This window comes from Saccostrea echinata, unplaced genomic scaffold (assembly GCF_033153115.1).
Source record: "Saccostrea echinata isolate AGI-Se365-2 ecotype Australia unplaced genomic scaffold, CSIRO_AGI_Sech_v1 ptg000022l, whole genome shotgun sequence".
Taxonomy (NCBI): domain Eukaryota; kingdom Metazoa; phylum Mollusca; class Bivalvia; order Ostreida; family Ostreidae; genus Saccostrea; species Saccostrea echinata.
The window spans coordinates 9,150,301-9,171,792 of record NW_026889771.1 but is presented as its reverse complement, the minus strand read 5'-3'; the positions used below and the strand labels follow the sequence as shown (position 1 = coordinate 9,171,792).

The 21,492-nt window shown below is 34.5% G+C and overlaps 3 protein-coding genes across 8 annotated transcripts in view; 2 read left to right on the top strand and 1 right to left on the bottom strand.

Annotated features, from left to right (window-relative positions):
• The window catches only part of LOC133190361 (uncharacterized), a 231,401-nt gene that overhangs the window by 72,501 nt on the left and 137,408 nt on the right, over window positions 1-21,492 (bottom strand). The gene's annotated exons all lie outside the window — the stretch shown is intronic.
• Window positions 1-21,492, top strand: part of LOC133190369 (RNA binding protein fox-1 homolog 2-like) — a 443,535-nt gene that overhangs the window by 369,436 nt on the left and 52,607 nt on the right. The gene's annotated exons all lie outside the window — the stretch shown is intronic.
• The window catches only part of LOC133190359 (rap1 GTPase-GDP dissociation stimulator 1-B-like), a 40,431-nt gene continuing 19,323 nt past the window's right edge, over window positions 385-21,492 (top strand). Inside the window, exons 1-6 of one of the 2 annotated variants that reach the window (XM_061325936.1) lie at window positions 385-466; window positions 6,677-6,787; window positions 7,760-7,894; window positions 9,233-9,358; window positions 14,192-14,338; window positions 19,247-19,375. In XM_061325936.1, coding sequence (XP_061181920.1) covers window positions 463-466; window positions 6,677-6,787; window positions 7,760-7,894; window positions 9,233-9,358; window positions 14,192-14,338; window positions 19,247-19,375 — 652 coding nt within the window. In that variant the 5' untranslated portion in view covers window positions 385-462. The remainder of the gene's footprint in view (window positions 467-6,676; window positions 6,788-7,759; window positions 7,895-9,232; window positions 9,359-14,191; window positions 14,339-19,246; window positions 19,376-21,492) is intronic. The other variant, XM_061325937.1, reaches the window with a different exon arrangement.

Sequence of the window (21,492 nt, the reverse complement as noted above, 5' to 3'; positions counted from 1 at the left end):
AAAGAAGGAAGTTAAAATTCCGGAGCGAGTACCGATATATTTTATTACCGCTTCTTTTCAAGGACTTATATTCATATTTAACAATTATGTAAAATATGTCACTCAAAAGTATCTGAAAGATACCTATATTATACTTTACTGATCGCCAGGAAATATTTTTTTCGACGGTGAAACATGATCCATTCGGTCCCCCAAATGCCTTGCAAGAAAAACTGTTCTTTCATATTTCATACATCATCAATATGCGTTTTAAAATGTTTGACGATAAAGAAATATATTCTCCTTCATAAGAAAGCTTTGGCTGATTTATTTTTGCTAAGTAAAGTAATATTTTTCCGGGTTTTGTTAATCCCCAATATTGCGTTTTGTTTAACTTCCGGTGTCATGGCAGCGCACAGAGTCGTTTGACTTTCCACACGATCTATCATCCTGACCTGGAGGGAAACAAGCAATTAACCAATAATGTGTAAGTATCTTGTTTGCCTATACTTTCTTGAGGCATACAACTATTCCAAAAAGATTAGGAACCAAATAATACGAGGATTTGTTTTAATCCCTGTCATTAAAAAAAAAATATTGTCATTATCAAAGGAAGTCATGGGTGTCAGCTTAGGTTAGCGGATAGCATTTATATCATGGCTTTATCTTTGAAAATGGTGGTCATCTGCTTAAGTTCGTAAGTGTAGCTTGATGAAAAACGATATTGAACCTTCAGCTCAATTATCAGCTAAGACAGGTCTAGGAAAATCACTATATTTAGCTATATAGCTAAATCTACCTATATAGCTTTATTTACCTATATAATATAGCTTTATTTAGCTATTTCAGAGTAAATTTCTGTTTTATGAAAAGCAGACAAAAAGTCGCATAATGAGGCAGTATTAGTTTTCAACTTTGAAATGGACTGAAAACAATTCACCAAAAACCCACTTTTAAAAATGTTTCTCCTTTTGTGCAATTGCAATCAAATATCTAAAAGTTTTGGGGCTATGTATAACAGTTAATCTGTGATTAAGCAGCTACTTTAACAAAGAAAAGCAGTTTTGGTCAACAAGATAATTGATTGGTAATAATTCAGCACAATGCAAGGCAATCACACTTAGTCATGCCTCATCGCACTTCCAGTAATGGACAGCTATCCAAACAATAGAGATGCATTTTTGGGTTAAAAAGTGTTTAAAAGAGGCAATGTTTTTACTACCTATGCCCTAGCTTGTTTTTATCAAACCTTTTTAAAAAAATATCAGCCATAATTTTCATGCGACTTTTTGTTTGCTTTTCATAAAACAGAAACTTATTCTAAAATAGCTAAATAAAGCTATATAGGTAAATTAAGCTATATAGGTAAATTAAGCTATATAGCTAAATATAGTGATTTTCCTGGACCTGTAAGAGGGCAATCAACAACTAAAATTTAATTGCAACAAAAAAAAAACCTAATCCATTCTTACCTTTGCTGCCTTATTGAAAAAAAAATATCAAACAAACAAAAGAATTTTATACTAAAGAATTTTCGATTAAAAATGGTTTCTAATATGTTGACGATGCGACCGTTAGGGCGAGTGCAGATACCGCAGATTCAGTCAAACCCCATGTGACATTTGGCACATCTAGACTCTGATGTCACATGACATTGTATGTAAGTTGCATTACCAAACCATAGCCTGAACAGTGCTAATTTCAATAAAGGACATTTAATCTACTATATATCTGTAATATCCATTTAATTCAAGGTAAGCATATATTTTGTTGAACTTTTGTTGTTACCACAAGAATGTTTTTTGCTGCAAGATGCAAAACACAAAGGATTGTGGGGCCAGCAGTTACTGCGCAGGGTTCTCACTAGGTTTTGCTAACTTGAGTCCCAGGACTCAAGATTTCTTACAAGGTTGCATCCCAGCTAAATTTGATGCGTCCCAGAAAAATTATGTTGAGTCCCAACTGAATTATTGCAGTGTCCTTCCATCCAAACATCAAAAAAAATCTTTCATTTTTTTAACAGTTTGTTTACGAAAGATTAACATATTCAAATATGTATACTGGTGATGCATCCAAGCCAAAGTATTCTAAAATACTCGCGTAATCAACTGCCATAAAAATAAACTTGGTGTTTATAATGCTAAAATTAACTGTTGCATAATCAATTAGTACCCTAAAGTTGACTGTATACAATCACAGGTGTCATGTGCAATGAGGCGTAACTAATCCTGTCGGTCGTCTGCACCGGGTGAAATTCACGAGATAATCAAGCCGCATTGTGTATACAAGCAGTAATTATGGTTTCTAGATAAAACTCAAGATTCAAAAGTGTTAAAAAAAGCTGCTTTGTGTTTACAGCTATCGGAGTTTGGCATGCAACACTATTATGACTATGGACTAATAAACATGAAATATCTTATAATCAATCCCTGTTTTAAAAAAAAAATAGAAATAGGTACAAGAAAAGTTGTTTCTAGGATAAACTTTATGATAGTTACAGGAAGGTTTCGATTAAGTATTTCTTTGACAAATCTTAACATCTGAAATCTCCGGTTTTCGAAAGCACCCGAATTTTCTCGCTGGCGAGGACACGTCCACTCATGAGTCCGCGGACGCATCGTTTTTAAGAACCTTGCGTCCCAAATAATTTTGCTGCGTCTTGCGTTAATGAGAACCCTGTACTGTGGAAAAAGATTGTTTGGATCAGTGTGCAAAGTCTGAATTTTCTCTTTGCCCAGGTGTTGTCGTTAGAGCTTGCAGTGTGAGCGGTGCTTCAGGACGCCCACTGCACTCACCATTAGCATGTGACGCAAACATCCCTTAGTGTACTGTAAGCATTCAGTGTGATTAAATAATGTGTCTGACAGTGAAATCATTAAGGCGAGTTTCTCTGCAGATCTCTAGCTCACTGGTCTGAAAAATTTGGGATGGACGACCAGAGAGCTATACTGCCACACTTTGAAAAAAGTTTATATTTATGGTACACAAAAAAGTGAGCTGTTTCTCAATTTATTTCTCAAACTTTGCAGACTCGCCATATGTCAGAATTGAGATTCTGAACTTCTTTGATATTTCGGACAAAATCAGATATACTTCAGCCATTTTAATCATGAAAACATGATGTCCTTATTGCTATGCGCGTAAAGAGGATTGGGATTTTAGAATTTTCTCATGCAGTCCCATTAAAATTTCTTTGAATGATAAGTAGATTCCAACCTGAATTTCTTATGTTTATACACACAGTCATTTGAGCTTGCTATTAATAACACTGCTGTACATAACAGTTGCATTATTTTTTTTCCATTCCATTTACAGCACTACATAATAATTGAATAATTTAACCTTAGCTATTGACCCCAAGGTCAGAAGATCACCATCCTTAATTTGTCACATACTGTGAAACATTAAATTTCTTATTCTCAAGTTTACTAATGGTCAAAAAGTATCCTACATAAAAATATATAATTTCAAAAAAATCCCCACCAAGTTAAGGATAGAAGAATTAGATTTGGACATCACATCTTCTTAAAAGGACATCACATCTTGTTAAAGCTAAAATTGTGGCAGCTGGCATTGATCTGTATTTATAATTTTATTTATAACGTTTAATCAGGGATTTACCTTGCTTGTTTTGCAGTGCAATCTAAAATGGCATTCAAATACCTAAATTATATCCTAATGCATCTCAAGTCCAGATTAACTTTGTTACCCATGATGACGTGTTTCTGATCAGCTCTTCTTTTAATAAAATCTTCACCTGATTAGTCAGGATTTTTATGTCACATGATGTTAAAACTTACGTCCATTTCTAGAGATTATGAGAGTTGGAAAAAAAAGAAAGATGGTTTGTGATTGACTGTATACTGAAAATTTGACAACTTCACAAGGAGAGATAATGTGATGAGGAATGGATATACCCGGTACATATGCATTGATGTGTATGGCTGTTTTTCTGCATAGTGTACATGTCATATTCCAGTCATAGTGTTATATTATATACAGTAAAACATGCTTATAAAGAAAACACTTATAGTGAATTGACATTTACAGTGAAGTGATTTTTGTTCTCTGTGACTTTAAAATATATTGTGAACCTAATTATATAATGGATATAACAAATTATGCTTATAACGAAGTAAAATTATCCGTCCCTGAAACTTTGTTATTGGCTTGTTTAACCGCTGTTAAAGAATGACCATGCTTCTATATTCCAGACTGTTTTGCTTTATATTAAGCTTTCCATCTCTTAGAACAGAAATTTTTAGAAGTTTCCTAAATGGAGCTACTTTTGATGATTTTAGCTTTTTTAATAGATTGATGAATTGACTGGTTGGACAGTGGCACTTCAGTCCAATGGTATCATCTGGAAAAAAATACTAGATTTTGACAGTAGGATAGAATAAAATCATTAAATATTTGAGAAGAGATGAGTTGATCAGAAACTCTTGAATAGAAAACATTTGTGCACACACCAAGATTCCCTCAAAATATCTGCAATTCAACATTTGATAATGCAGTCAGAACATATACCTATAATGAATGCTAAGGATGCTATGGAGTCCGTATTGGGTGGAGTGCGAAATGGTAATTTGGCTTATTGTGGACTTTAAAAATGCATTATTAGCTCTTGCTAGAAGATAGATATAAATTGAAGTTACCATAGCAATATCTTTCAAACACAATATTACACACATACACAATTCTGCAGGTGCAGTATTGTGCACTTGAGGCAAGACAGCTGATTATATTTTGTTTTGTTGATTTTTTTTTTTTTTGATGATACTTGGTATCGACAAGGTTAACCTTGTTGTTAAGAATTTTGAACAACATACATCATTGAAAAAATTTATTTCCTTGGGAAAATTGCAGATAAATCTATTTTTGAGAGGTGATTCTTGAGCAGTGTATTGTGCATTATTGGCTTTGCACTGGTATATATGTAAATACTCCAGGTAATTATATGTATTAATTATATTTATTAGTGAACTATGTGTCTTTAGTTCCAATAGACAGAGAGTTTTGAAATATTTTAATTTTACATCTGTTAAAATGTTTCCTATTTAAAATTCAGGTGGTATATGTTAAATAACTTTATTTCATAGTCTGAAAATTTTCATGTATAGCAAAGCTATACTTGGGGGCATAAAGTGTGCTATCCACCCCTCAGAATTCTTTTTTGTCTTCAAATTTTGACTCCAGTTTTGATTTCCTGTAATATGATTGGCGATTTCTCACTGAAGAGTTACACAAAGCTATGGTCTAAAATTTGCTATCCACCCCTCAGGAAATATATATATATAAGAAAGAAGAACAGGACCTCCAGTATTTTTTAATAGAATCAACTAATATACCCTTCAAGGAATTTCATTCCTCAGAGATAAAAAATTGTGGAGCATATAGTTTTCTTGGTCTGGATAAGATACATGCATAACTTTTAAGTTATTACTATGAGAAAGGGATTTTGTATTTTGGTAAAGGTCAAGGTCAATGCATGTCAAGGTTATTTAAGATAGAATTAATATCATTGGATCTAAAGTCTCTGGTTTGAGTCAAAGAAAGGTTGAAATGTGATGAGCTTAAGCATACATCACCATCAGAGGGATTAGGTTTCATAGACATATTTTTTTTACTGTTGGGATAAGCTTGAAGAACAATTTGTTAGCAAATTAGTATTTAGATATTCTATTTCATACACTACATTTACTATGAATTATTGGAATCAACGGATATCATTCAGAGTATGTGAATACATTTCAGGGGAAAAATCTCAAGACTTCATTATTAATTTTTTCTGTTGCTGGACTGGTGATGTATTGAATTTGGATAAATTTAAAAATAAATTAATTTTTATCACTACTACTGACAGGAGATTTCTGGAGAAACGTGTTATAAAAGTCTGAATGTCACTGAATATCCTGAAAAAGTATCATTACCAAGGCAATTAAACTGAGATGCTGAATGCTTTGGAGTCCATCCTATAGGATCAAGATATGATGTCTCTCAATCGCCTTTGACTCCGTAACTTGCAAAAAATTAATTTAGGATTGTCTAATGGGAGGCATTTATCCTCATTACTGCAAAGATTCTAAATTCAAATTATCGCACTGAAAGGATTTTACTTCGATTTTCCTAGGAAATGTGATTAGTTGTCATAGCCTTTAAAACAATCAATGTGAATGAGTTTATTGCACAATAGGGGTATGATGGAATTTTTATTCATAGAAAAAGCACTGGCATCAGGGATATGACCTTTGCTGACCCATAGTCATCACAGTTATGAATATTCCTAGAGGCAAATTATTGGGTAGACAAAACGTTTCTGCGACTCTTATTCAGTCCCTCCATCAATGAAAGAAAATCCCAGCATAAACTTACTGGTATTGTGGAAGCAGTGGGTTCCGTATTTGTAATTTTAAATGCCCGGCAGAAAAAAAAAGATGATTGACTATAGACTGCCAGCATTGGAGATTTTCTCTTCACACAAATACAGATAGCATTGTATGGTGTGTCACATTCCCACCAGATCAGATCAGGATTAAAAAGATCATTATTAAATTGACAAATATAAATTTTTTTTTTCACCCTTTATTCAAAGGACATTGATTAAATGTGTGTGTGTACATTTGCCTGAGTACAGTAACCATTGTGTGTGTTTAGTTAAGCATAAAAATGATGGAGTCTACTTTATCTTGTCAAGCGGAGGAAACAGAAGACATCCTGAATATGGTGGAGAGTCTGAGGGTAACATCGGACGAACCCGAAAAATGTCTGGACCGAATCCTCAAGTTCCTCCTGATCGAACAAGATGGTGGGTACAAAGATCTGATTTAAATCTTTTTTATGCATCACTGATTAAATCTGTAGATTATTTTATTGCCTGATTAGGTATTGACCATCAGTTATTAAGGCATATTCTATTAAAAAAGCAATTTATTTTTTTATTGATAGAGAAATAATAATGGGATTGGAATTGGTTATGGTTATGTATTGTTTTGTAATCACAGGGTTTTTCCTATGTTATCCTTTATTTTTTCTCTATACATGGGTCTTTAACTGTACTTTGAGCACTGGAGGGCAGTAAAGATTGCATTCTGCATTATTGACGAATGTTAATTTGTGGATTTTACAAGGTGTACTAAATAAATGTTTGGTGGCTCTACCTGTGATTATGGCGCTTGTTATTTAGGTTTATTGATGCTGAATTGCCATAGAATGAAAGCAAATCTGAAAAATATTTCTTTATTTTGCAAGTTCTTTGTAAATTAATTCAGAACTGACTGCGGTTGATTAGAAGCCATAATGAGATCAAAAGAGATAGAGAAAAAAAATTAATTAATTCTACACAAGTTACTGTAAGTCCTAAATATTAAGCATTGGGGAGATGCTAGTTCTGTTACTTGTGTTCAACTCCTTCTTTTGTTTGGTGGAAGGTTCCATCACTGGTCATTAAATAATAGGTGCATGGAACATATAGCTATACTTATACCTAGAGATGATGCCCATAATTGCATTTACCTTGTTTGAAAATTCAAGTAAAACACCACCAAACATCAATACACAGAAAAAGAATTACTGAGTGCATGTCCACATGTATTGATTCTCACAATATAATAAACTTTATATATGAATATATATCAGTACCTTTGTCCAGAACCCTGTTATAAACAAACCAATAATGTGTCTGTAATTTATAAATGATGAAAACTCAGATGTATGATAAAAGTTGGTATTTATTAAACTGCATTTTTATTCATCTAGAAATTTTGTTTATTTTCAATAGAAGAGGATTTGGACCAAGCTTTGGAAGCCGCTGTGGAGAAGGGCATGCTGGGAGATCTTTACGACATCATGGCACACACCTCTAATGGAACATTATGCAAGGTCATCCAAATTCTGGCAGAGCTTGGCAAAACAGGTACAACATTTAACCCTGATCACAATTCAATATGGTTTATTTTTAAAATTTCAATTTTTATTCCCCGTTCTCAACAGATTTGTGCATACATGATCTTTGCACTTGACTGATACTATTTGCTCATAGATTTTCAGATCGTGTGATGATTATAAATCTGAGCTCATTAATATTGACTGCAGACCAGACTTTCAGTATATTCTCAAAGTAGAATGCACCATAACACACAACTGAGTCATTTTCCAATAAAGTACATATACATGTACTCTATACAACAACCATGGTACCCTTTTCCATGAAATATTAGCGTATTGTAACATCTGGGAAATTCAATTCTCGTGTTACACTAATCAGTTTTCAAGGTCTACAGATTAAGCTGGATATTCAAAGCTTCAAGAACTTTTAATTTAGTTGTTTTTTTATTTAGACATAGACTAGTCGTTATTTGATTGGGTTTTTAAGGACAAAGGTTGAAAGAAAATTTAAGCTTCTAGCAATTAATTATTCTATCATGGGGGTCTTTATAAATTATTTATACAACACTTTCCAATTAAGCTTTTCATGGCTAATCCTTTAGAGTTTAGATTAGAAAGATTAAATATATTTTGATTTTGGTTGTTACAGTCAAATACCAATTACCAGGTAGTTGATTTTATGTACTGTACATATCTTGTTTGTTTTATTGTCTTGAACATGACAGTGACTGGTAAATAATTTCCCGCTTAAAATGGATCATTGAATTTACATTTGACTTATTACAATCTATTGTATTTTAAGGTGCAAAATTGGGGCATAAATCTTGATGCAATAAGTAGACATTTTTTTGATAACATTATTGACAGTTCTCTTTCATTATGCAGTTCAACAGAAATGTAATTATGGGGTTATGCACTATGTATTTAAGATAAATGAAAAACCTGTATAAATGAAAATACTTAACCATACATGTAACATCCTTTATGTCATAAGAATGCATTACATTATTATAAAGAAAGTGATGCCTCCATTTGATATTTTAGACGCTAAATCAAACCCTTTGTACACATCATCCTCTGAATTTTTTTTCCCATTTTTGTGTGTTCTTAACATATACAGTTGAATTTCGGTATCTCAAACACCATGGATATGTCGAAATGATTTTGAAGTCCCAGCCACTTATTCTTTAAGAATTTTACCCTCAATATCTCTTATCCTCGGATATCCCGAAGTTTTTTTCTAGGTCACATCGAGTTTGAGATAAGGAGGTTTGACTGTATATCTATTAATATTTTCTGTGAAATTCAGGAAATGAGATTGTACATCTGGTGAGATGTTGACAATGAATGCTTCTTATTATTGTAGAGTCGATCAGAGAGCCATGTGTCATCCAGGGCTTTATACCGATTCTTCTGCAGCATCTGAAATCTGATGACATTACAATGGCCACACAGGCTTGTCGTGCCCTCGGAAATATCTGCTTTGAAAACGGTGGGTAACAAATGAATAGAAGTATAAAGAATACACAGAATTTTTTCAACTACATGACAGGTTTTTTTTTTTTTTAGCTCACCTCGACGAAGTCGAGATGAGCTTATGCTATACCTCCGGCGTCGGTGTCGGCGTTTAAAGTTTTAGGAGCAAGCCCCATTCCCAAGTAACTATTAGCCCTACCTGGACCAAACTTGCATGGATGATGCATCTAGGGATGGACACTACCACACTTGCTTCGGATGCTGGATCTGACCTAGTTTTTTTCAGATGAGTGACCAGGTTAAAGTTTTTGGAGCAGGTCCATTCCCAAGTAACTATTAGCCCTACCTGGACCAAACTTTCATGGATGATGCATCTAGGGATGGACACTACCACACTTGCTTCAGATGCTGGATCTGACCTAGATTTTCCAGATGAGTGACCAGGTTATAGTTATTTGAGCAGGTCCATTCCCAAGTAGCTATAAGCCCTACCTGGACCAAACTTGCATGGATGATGCATCCAAAGGATGGACAATACCACACTTGCTTCGAATGCTGGATCTGACCTAGATTTTCCAGATCAGTGACCAGGTTAAAGTTTTTGGAGCAGGTCCATTCCCAAGTAACTATTAGCCCTACCTTGACCAAACTTTCATGGATAATGCATCTAGAGATGGACACTGCCACACTTGCTTCAGATGCTGGATCTGACCTAGATTTTCCAGATGAGTGACAGGTTAAAGTTTTTTGAGCAGGTCCATTCCCAAGTAACTATAAGCCCTACCTGGACCAAACTTTCATGGATGATGCATCTAGGGATGGACATTAACCAATGTGCTTCAGATGCTGTATCTGACCTAGATTTTCAACATGAGTGAATTTTAGCCATATTTCTACCAAATTAGCATGGATGATGTATCTAGGGATGGACACTACCAGACTTGCTTTGGATTCTGAATCCACACTTGCACTACTTAAACCAAACTTGAAAGGATATTGATCTTGGGATGTTCCCTAACTAGAAAAAAAATATGATGTGAAATTTGCCTTACTTAAAGATAACATTCGTCGAGGTGAGCTTCGTAATCTTTGATTACCTATGTTTTCATATGATGTAACAGGTCATTTTCAAGCATTGAATATATTCTAAAGTTAAGGAAAAATAGTGTACGGGTAACATAATGGCCCGTCATGTATTGGCCATCAAAAACGTCATTCCTCTTTTCTTTATTTTTTGCAAATGTGATTGAATCATTTAATTTCTTTGCATATAGAATTTTTTTACAAAGTTCACATAGGACACCATGTTTTTGTGATCGCCCATGTTTTTTCCCTTTCTTTGATTAGCTAGGATAGTTTGTGGTTTTAATTACTTAGTTTCCTTTCATGAGAATCCTTTCGAGTACAGTACAAAATCCACCACAAAAAATAATTGTCCAAAAGAAACCATTCCTACATTTCCATTGACAAAATGAGAAGTTAATTTCGCTAGTTGTCACTAGTCTTCCTTTTGGGATTGATGAAGTTCAGGGTTTTTTCATTTTTTTCTGGAACATTCATAGATTTTATGTAAAGTAGGTGATACAAGGATGGGTAAGGGGAAATATCAAATGATGATGGCAAATGGCCTTGTCAATTACTGCAAAGAAGTCAGTTCCCACTAGGTTTTAAAATGGGAAAATATATAAAGTTATAAATGTCATTTATTGACAAAAATCATTCCCACTATGAGCAATACAGAGAACAAATGGTAAAAATTGTTGTAAATTAGCTTGTTTCAGATGAGGGAAATTTGGAATACAGGTACAATTACCTGTAAAGTAAAATAAATAAATGGCAAATTTATGTTTTTAGAAAGTAATACCAATCTTTATATGGATTAACAATTAAGTTTAGTCTTACTAATACCAAACTTTCGTAAGAGAGTAGTCAGTTGTAGAAAAGTAAAAGTATTGGTCATGGCATGGTCTAAAAAGATTTATTATTTTATTTTACCTTGCAAAAAAGATTTATTCATTTAGGATAAAATTCATTTTAGCGATTACAGGGAACCATGAAAGTCAATTTAATTGCTTGCACATGTAGATTTCTGTTTATATGTACCTCTGTGGGTTGTGAAGTAATTTGTGATAGCTAGAACAGAATTTTCTATAACTTTGTGCACTAAGTGTGTTTTATTGTGTATAAAAGACATGTTTTATGGAGACAGTGCTTTGTATATATCATGTGAAGATATGACTCATAGGCTCCAGAACTGATACTTTTTTCAATATTTCTTCCCAGAATAGACTTTTATAACTCTTTATTTATTGTAATGCGAGTAATGCTACAATGGATACTTTCTGCATAACTGAAGGTTTCAATGAAAGGCCAAGGTCACTTTTTTCTCCCCCCATGTGAACTGAATGATTTAACTGAATGAATTTGTGCAAAACTTTTTTTTTGTGTGTGTGTAAAGAAATATATTGTTGCTATTAAAGTTGTGCTGTGAAATATCTTAATGTGGGGAGTTGCATCCTATTCTTTCTCTTGGGGTAAAGATGAACTTTTGAAATAAGAGCCATGCCATTTGTTATGCACTAGAATAAAGATTTTGCTAATGCTTTTAGTCTCAAGTTAGATTGATGCCTGTTAGTTTTTGTTTCGAGGGGGTGGAATAATAGATGTATGTTGCTAATATATATTTGATGCTCCAATATCTGTATATTGCAAGAACAAGCCTCTGGCTGCCCTTCGCAATATTTTTTTTTTTTAACACCAAAATCACATTGATGAGTTTTCATTTGAAAAAAAACTTTGGCATTAGTGTTTCATGTTGAAGTCCCATTTTCTCTGAAATGACTTCTGTGTGCTTTGAGAACCCTTGTTGGTCTGTTGATAGCACCATTACTGTATGTTCTAGGGCTTCGACTTGTAGAGTAAATGAAAAATCCTTTGTAATGAACTCACAACAGAGTGCCACAAGGTGTAGAATACGGGGGAATAAGATAAATGCACTTATTCCTTCCTTGACTGGTAATGGTTGTTTATTATTTACTTTAGATGCTTCAGTAATGATTCTCATTAAATTTCTCACTTTCTTCAAGAGAGGAACGGGTGCCATACATCCCCAGGAGAATTAAATTCTCTTTATCATTCATTTACTAGCTTTCACTCTATTTACATACCCCTATAATTTCCTTGGAGCATTCCCAATCAACTTTGACCTTTTGCAAACATTTCTCCCTCTCTTTATTTGATGTGTAGATAGTTGGCAATTTATAAAACAATTCCAGCTGACCTTGAATTATTGCAGGAAATTAGGGTTATCTTCAGCAATTATTAGCTATAAATTACTTGCATTAAGGCAGATTTCTTTGTTGCAGTTCTCTAAAGTTTGACTATTTCTGTCTGTTACCAATTCATTTTCTTTTATTTCATTGTTTTTGATCAACATTCTCTTTGAAAGCAAGTAAATGTGAGGCCTAGATTAAATATGCATACATGTGATTAATCTTGTGTGTTGTAAAGAAACAAACATTGAAGGTATAAAGGAAGGAGTTCCTGGAAAAATTGATGAAAGTAAATGCCTTAATGCTGAGTTTTCTATCAGATTCAGAAGAGGGTACAGACAATCTGTGTATGAGTTGTATAATGTTTCACTGAACTGAAATTCATTTTCATATAAAGCAATTTAAAGGATTTAAAGAAAAAAAAAGAATAGTTTTCCAAATCCCATATGCATTATATTGTCCATTGTTTAGTAGCACTTCATTGAGAAATTCAATTTAGACTGCATAAAATGGTACCTTCTAAAAACTTTAATGCCAGTATGATACAGAGACTAAGTGCTCTTTTTCCCTGAAGGGAGTTGCATAGATGCAAAGATGCAGAAAGTTTTCGTGTTGTTTCTACAACTGTCACCATTATTTAGCTTCTTTATTACTTTGGATACAAGTACAATTGGGGTCAATGTCATATAGGATGATTTTCATTACAAATGCATATTTATTTTTTTTTTCCAAATAAATTTAAGATATAGGAAAAAAATTGTTTTCAATAGAGAACTAGGAGTGAACTGATAATTCAAGATTGAAATTGATTTGATTTTTTCCCCTCTAGTTTGTAATTGCATATTAAGTAATCACAATATGATCTCTCTTTTGCTGTGAAATAGCCAACCCTTTTTTGGAAAAGTATATTGATTGGTAATTGGGCTGTGTAGGTTGACAGAGATTGGTCTTGTAGCAGGAAATTCAGAGATAATTATTCCTTTAAGAGCTGGTTTGGTCTCCTCTTTGGACCTTTGTTCTGACAACAATGGCTATCAGACATGCAGAGTTTGCAATGCAGGATTGCGGTTTGACCAAAGTAACAATTAAGAACCACAGTTTTGTGTCCTTGTCTAGATAAGGTTTTGCAGGGTGTCAAAATAATGATAAATATTATTTGTATTTGGGGGGAAAAAAACATTATCTTTGACATTGTGAAAGTGTATTCTTTGTACTTTGTATTGAGTGGTTTCAATGTAACATATAATTATATCCTTCAAGATACATATAACTGACTGAAGGAAAATAAAAGTGTGCATGCACACATGAAATATGCTAGTGAAGTTAAAAAAGAAAGAAGATTGAAAATGACAATAAATTAAATGCTCAGAATGATGATATTGACTGAATTGCAAAAAATAAACTTGATAGGAAAAAAGTACATAAGCAGTTAAAATGTACAAGACTCTTTCACTCTTGCTGCCTTATGAAAGGTGATAGGTTTATGGCAGTACAACTTCTTTTATAGATCTGAAATTTGATATTGAGTTTCCAGTAATCCTTTTGAAAGTTTCAGTTGAATTTGAATAAATTCTTAGATATTGGAAGAAATGCAGTGGACGAAAATGATGGCATTCTTTTACTTCTCAAACTACTGCGGGAACATGTTAAGACAACAGAGGAGGGGGCGGATAGACTGCGGACCATTGCCTGTGGGTTCCTACTGAATGTGACCAATACACATGGTAAGTGAGCTAAAAGTCTGTTGGAAAAGAAAAAAAATATTGTGTTTGTGCAAAAGTTTTTTTTTATTTTTAGACGGGGTCACATGACCCTGTCTATTAGTTTACTAACAGAAGCCATGTATAGTGCCATGTATGGGCTCAGTCACACCCTACCAGATAGCTATAACAGAAATCAAACTGATGGCAAATCTTTCACTCCGTTTGTTTCAGTTCTCATCGGTGAATGCGTTCTATGTGTGGATGTTGGATGATGTTCATTTTATCCGATGTAAGATCTTGGCATGTTCAGTTGGTCCGTCTTAAGTACAGTAGGTTTGCATTTTGTACGGAACTCATGCGCTTCTCCTGTACTTGTACGTTGATGTCTGTTGGACATGAGAAACAACAGGACAATTAATGGCCGCAAAATGAATAAACTGGACACTGACCTCAGGAACATTAGCCATCCTTTTTTCATTTTTTTTGATGTCCATTAAAGCTATCTGGAAAGGTGTGACTGAAGAAGAGTGCAAACATTGCTTTGGTCAAAAGACACATGCTTAATTAAAAAAAAAGAGTAATTTGAAGATTTTTCTACAAAAAAAAAATATTGGTGAAGCATTTTAAAAATTCATCAGTCTTTTGAAAATCATTAAATATATACATAGACAAACTACTAGCCTAGAATGCATAATGTTGTACTGCATCAATGTTTGTTTACTAGATTAATTCGGACCTTGTTAAATTTGGAAAAGGCCCCTCAATTATAAATCTAATACAGCGTGAATCTAAAATTATGTTTACAATGGTTATTCTTTAATTTCACTGTAGATTCTTTTTTAAGTTAGTATCATATGAAAACAGTTGTGAAGTTGAAAAAAATCATGAAGTTTATTATTTTTTTCCCTGTCTTTCAGTACTGTATTAGTACTTTGATTATTTATATACTGTGGAATCATTTCAATTCATTGGGGTCACTGTTCATGGGCAATCCTAATTTTACTATTATGTGGACATTATTTTTTGGGTACCTCATATATACAGAAGACTCAATGAACCAAAATGTTGATAAAATTATCATTTGTGAGGATCACAGGGGATGTAAATTCATGGATAAGGTGACCCACAAAATCCACGAATATTGATCCCTCGATCATGAACAATGATGATTCCGGAGCATTCATTTATATAAGAACACATTTTTGCAAATAACGCATTTAGCATATACAGAATTAATTGACTTGTCTTATAGAAGATACCCAGAATTTTATTTGATACAAAGTTCTATCAGCAAGCTCATTCTTAACTGATTTGGTGTCTGAAAAGAATAAAGAATTGGTCTGTCAAAATAGCAGACAAGATTCTGTCCTTGTAGTCTGAAGGACTGAGCGTATTACATAATATAGCTAGAATTGCAGTAGTGGTTAGTACGTAAATCACGTAGGAGAATAGAGATGCTCTTCAGCAGTTATCTGTGACACCTGCTCTGTCGTAATGAGTAGAATTAGCTAGAAAATCGGAGACAATGATCTCATTTCTCTCTTGATTTTACGCAATGGCTGACCCCTTCTAGTCAAAGGGTCAAGTTCTTGACAGAGTGGGGTTTGATAAGGAGAGTTGTTTTGTAAATGAAAGATTGGAAGCTAGTTTTTTAGCTCACCTGAGCTGAAAGCTCAAGTGAGCTTTTCTGATCACCCGTTGTCCGTCGTCCGTCCGTCTGTCCGTCCGTCTGTCCGTCCGTCCGTCTGTAAACTTTTCACATTTTCAACTTCTTCTCAAGAACCACTGGGCCAATTTTAACCAAACTTGGTACAAAGTATCCTTGGGGGAAGGGGAGTTTAAATTCTTAAAATAAAGGGCCAAGTCCCCTTAGAAGGGGAGATAATCAAGAAAAGACAAAAATAGGGTGGGGTCATAAAAAAATCTTCTTCTCAAGAACCACTGGGCCAGAAAAGCTGAAACTTATATGGAAGCATCCTGGGATAGTGTAGATTCTAAATTTTTAAAATCATGACCCCCGGGGGTAGGGCGGGGCCACAATAGGGAATCCAAATTTTACATTGAAATATATAGGAAAAATCTTGAAAAATCTTCTTCTCAAGAACCACTGGGCCAGAAAAGCTGAAACTTATATGGAAGCATCCTGGGATAGTGTAGATTCTAAATTGTTAAAATCATGACCCCCGGGGGTAGGGCGGGGCCACAATAGGGAATCCAAGTTTTACATTGAAATATATAGGAAAAATCTTGAAAAATCTTCTTCTCAAGAACCACTGAGCCAGAAAAGCTGAAACTTATGTGGAAGCATCCTGGGGTAGTGTAGATTCTAATTTGTTAAAATCATGACCCCCGGGGGTAGGGCGGGGCCACAATAGGAAATACAAGTTTTACATTGAAATATATAGGAGAAATCTTTAAAAATCTTCTTCTCAAGAACCATTGAGCCAGAAAAGCTGAAACTTATGTGGAAGCATCCTGGGGTAGTGTAGATTCTAATTTGTTAAAATCATGACCCCCAGGGGTAGGGCGGGGCCACAATAGGGAATCCAAGTTTTACATTGAAATATATAGGAAAAATCTTGAAAAATCTTCTTCTTAAGAACCACTGAGCCAGAAAAGCTGAAACTTATGTGGAAGCATCCTGGGATAGTGTAGATTCTAAATTGTTAAAATCATGACCCCCGGGGGTAGGGCGGGGCCACAATAGGGAATACAAGTTTTACATTGAAATATATAGGCAAGAGCTACTGAGCCAGAAAAGCTGAAACTTATGTGGAAGCATCCTCAAGTAATGTACACTCTAAATTGTTCAAATCATGACCCCGGGGATGGGGGGGCACAATAGGGAACCCCAAGTTTCACATTGAAATATACAGGAAAAATCTTTAAAAATCTTCTCAAGAACCACTGGACCAGAAAAACTGAAACTTATGTGGAAGCATCCTGGGGTAGTGTAGATTCTAAATTGTTCAAATCATGGCCCCTGGGGGTAGGGCGGGGCCACAATAGGTATTACAATGGGGGAAGTCTGGTAATGAACAGCATGGCCAAAGTTACTCAGGTGAGCGATGTGGCCCATGGGCCTCTTGTTTTTTTTTGGTTGCAGACATTGAAGTCGCAGGATTTTGATTGAATCTTCATCTTTTTTTTTCTTGATGAGAAACGCTATATATGTGCCAAATATTGGATTATCTTGTCAAAATAATTTCATTATATAATAATGGAAAAGCTCCAGAGGAAAAAAAGTTGTTAATCATGCTCACAGATGTCAAAGTTACTTTATCAAAATGGGACTTGATGGTTTATCTCATCTATAGTGATTATTAGTCAAGTCAAACTTGTTTATGACAAATTCCTACGGAGACATATCCATTGTTAATTCCTCCTAACCCAGGGTTTTTTTTATTATCATGATAAAAACAATTTTTGTATATGTTCAAAGAACAATTTCACCATGGGATATTAATAAAATGTGTATACATATGTATAACCCCCCCCCCTTTTTTTGCAGTATACAAAATTTGGTTGTAAATTTGTTGAAAATGAGTAAAAAGCTCTCTACAGAATAGTATGAAATTCATGAATCTCTGACAAAGGCTCCCAGACTTGGGTTAAGTTATCATTTTGAAAATTTATTATATTTGAAAAAGTTTTCTTCTTCACATCTAGCAAAAAAAAATTATGATTTTAATTAGCAACATGCCCAATGCCAAAGATCTCTGGTTTGGCCTAAGATCAGGTCACCGGTGGGGCTATCATGTGTAAGAAACTTAAAATGGACCAGTCTTACCTCTCTGAAGTTCACTGTATTAATGTCTATACATGGACTTGTAATATATTTTAACCCTGAAAATGAAATAAAAATTGTAGCCTAAGCTACAGTCATTATGTATGGATCACCATGTCATTTTGACTGGGTGATATATAAGAAATAGAGAAACTTTAGATACTTGCACTTTGTTGATAAGTTCCGTATGACACAATGGTCTGTCACAGTAATTATCTTAGGTCATTTCGAAAATATCAAATTCAGTGAATGGAAAAAGTGTGTACAGTCAAGCCCCGTTAATCCGGACGCTTATGTTCCCAATCAAATTGTCCAGATAATTGAAGTGTCTGGATTACTGAAACATACTTGGCATATATAAATTGTTCTAAAGAAATTTCGTCGAGAAAGTGACACGTTTAGAGTATTGGTTTCCGGATTAGTGAGGCTCCACTGTATACAGGTAAAGCTTAGAAATACTAGCTCTTTATTTAATGAAAAAAAAGTGTTTTATTCAGCTTGAAAATCGCTCTTTTTACATGGAAATACATAGAGGATATTCCATGTTTTGTATTCCATGTGAAATTTATTTCACAAGTGGGACACAATTTATTAATATTTTCAAGAGCGTTAAGCACAAGTGAAAATATTTTTAAAAAATCCTGTCTTACAAATGAATTCCATATCCAGCTACAAAACATTGAATTTCATGTTTTGATTATTGCATTTTCTATGTATGATTTTCCCTTTGCCTCTGTCTTTTTGTAACCTAGTGTCATAGGCTGTGACATCATAGTTGGGCAATTGTGAGACGACATATCTAAGCAATTGTTAGATTAATTGAAAATCATAAAAATGGATTTTAATAATAATTTGGAAAATCTTGAAAGATTTAGTCTTTGTCAGGATGATGTTTTACTCTCACTATCCCATAACAGGCCAGGGAGTATGTTTATAACACTTTCATGAAGGGGAGGAAAATCAAGAGTTTTGCCACACTTTTGATATTTGTTCACAGTGTGAAAGAATATCACTTTGATATTTTTTCACACTGTGACAAAATATCACTTTTATTCCTTTAACAAATTACAGTATTTCACTGTTAAAAATGTAATGAAAATTTACATTAGATTCACTATTATACTCATTGCTATCTTTCACAGATGGCCTGATGCAGAAGGCGGTTGATGGAGGGGCCTTAGATGTCCTTGACGAGTACATCCGATATCATCAGGAGGACCACGGCCTCTGTAACATGGTGCTTCTGACAGTGGGAAGTTTTATTGATTCAGGTTATTACTATTGGTTTATATCATAGGTTAATGAGTAGCAATGGACATTAATTGAGTGGTCATTGGATAGCCTAATGAAGTGAGATGTCCGATAAAGTCATTAAACCTGATCTAATGTTTGAGTAGAGTGATTGAATCTCTTCTATTGAGGATGAAAGTGGATAATCAATCTTAAGTGTGTGGATGAAAATTGTCCGCAACAGATCGGATATTGTTGTTATGTTTAATTTTACCCAATGTGAAGTTTTCTTTATAACTTTTTATTTTAAATTGCCTTATGATTAAAACAAATAAGATATATATATAGAGAGAGAGAGAGAGACAGAGAGAATTACTGTTACCAGTAAATCAACATTAATTAGTATGCAAACATTGGCTAGCATCCATTTTGGTCCCCAGAATTCAAAATTATTACAGACATCAAAGGACGTTGCTGCTCCAGTATTTAAAATGTAAACAATTTTTCCTGTTCAGTGGTACTGGTATTTCAAAATCATTAGCCTTTTATTGCTGATATTAGTAAACTTAATGAAAAATGAGACTTTGCATGTTGGATATAAAAAAGGAAATTATATTGACATAGTCTGAAAAGTGTAATAAAATGCATGACATAATTAATTGAATGTTATTTAATACATGTACTAGTTTTTTAGGTCACCTGAGTCACTCAGGTGACCTATTGCTATCTGTTTTTGTCTGACGTCGTTCGTCGTCAATCGGTCGTAAACTTTTGAACATTTTTAGCTTCTTCTCTGGAACCACTGAACCAATTTCAACCAATTTTGGCATATAGCATCTATGGGTGACGGGGAACAAAAATTGTGAAATTCAAGGCCCCTGCCCCCCTGGGGCCTGAGGGGTGGGGCTAAAACCATCAAAATTAATGCAATCTTTAAAAATCTTCTTCTTTACTCCTGGACATAAAGCAGTCAAACTGTTGGCATGATTGTAATAAGCATTTAGCCCTCTACCAAAATTGTGAAATTCACGGCCCCAGGGTCAGGGGTTCTGGTGCTAGGGCGGGGCTCTAATGATTATATAGTGAAAATGCATTAATTCTTTAAAAATCTTCTCCTCTGCTCCTGGGTATTAAGTCGATGAATTAAGTACATAGTTATGATGAGCAAGAGTGCCTCTTCCAAAATTGTGAATTTCATGGCCCCAGGGTCAGGGGTTCTGGTGTTAGGGCGGGGCTCTAATGAATATATAGTGAAAATGCATTAATTCTTTGAAAATCTTCTCCTCTGCTCCTGGGTATTAAGCCGATGAATTAAGTACATAGTTATGATGAGCAAGAGTGCCTCTTCCAAAATTGTGAATTTCATGGCCCCTGGGTCAGGGGTTCTGGTGTTAGGGCGGGGCTCTAATGAATATATAGTGAAAATGCATTAATTCTTTGAAAATCTTCTTCTCTGCTCCTGGATATTAAGACGATGAATTAAGTACATAGTTATGATGAGCAAAAGTGCCTTTTCCAAAATTGTGAATTTCATGGCCCCTGGGTCAGGGGTTCTGGTGTTAGGGCGGGGCTCTAATGAATATATAGTGAAAATGCATTAATTCTTTGAAAATCTTCTTCTCTGCTCCTGGATATTAAGACGATGAATTAAGTACATAGTTATGATGAGCAAAAGTGCCTTTTCCAAAATTGTGAATTTCATGGCCCCAGGGTCAGGGGTTCTGGTGTTAGGGCGGGGCTCTAATGATTATATAGTGAAAATGCATTAATTCTTTGAAAATCTTCTCCTCTGCTCCTGGGTATTAAGCCGATGAATTAAGTACATAGTATTGATGAGCAAGAGTGTCTCTTCCGAAATTGTGAATTTCATGGCCCCTCTTGGTGAGGGGTTCCATGTGTGGGGGGGGAGGCTTTTTTCTATATACTGAAAATAAATTAATGCTTTGAAAATCTTCTCTGCTTCTGGGTATTGAGCTGATGAACTAAGTATATAGTTATGATGAGCAAGAGTGCCTCTTCCAAAATTGTGAATTTCATGGCCCCTTGGTCAGGGGTTCCATGTTGGGGGGGGGGAGGCTTATTTATTATATACTGAAAATAAATTAATGCTTTGAAAATCTTCTCCTCTGCTCCTTGGTATTAATTAAACTAACTAAAT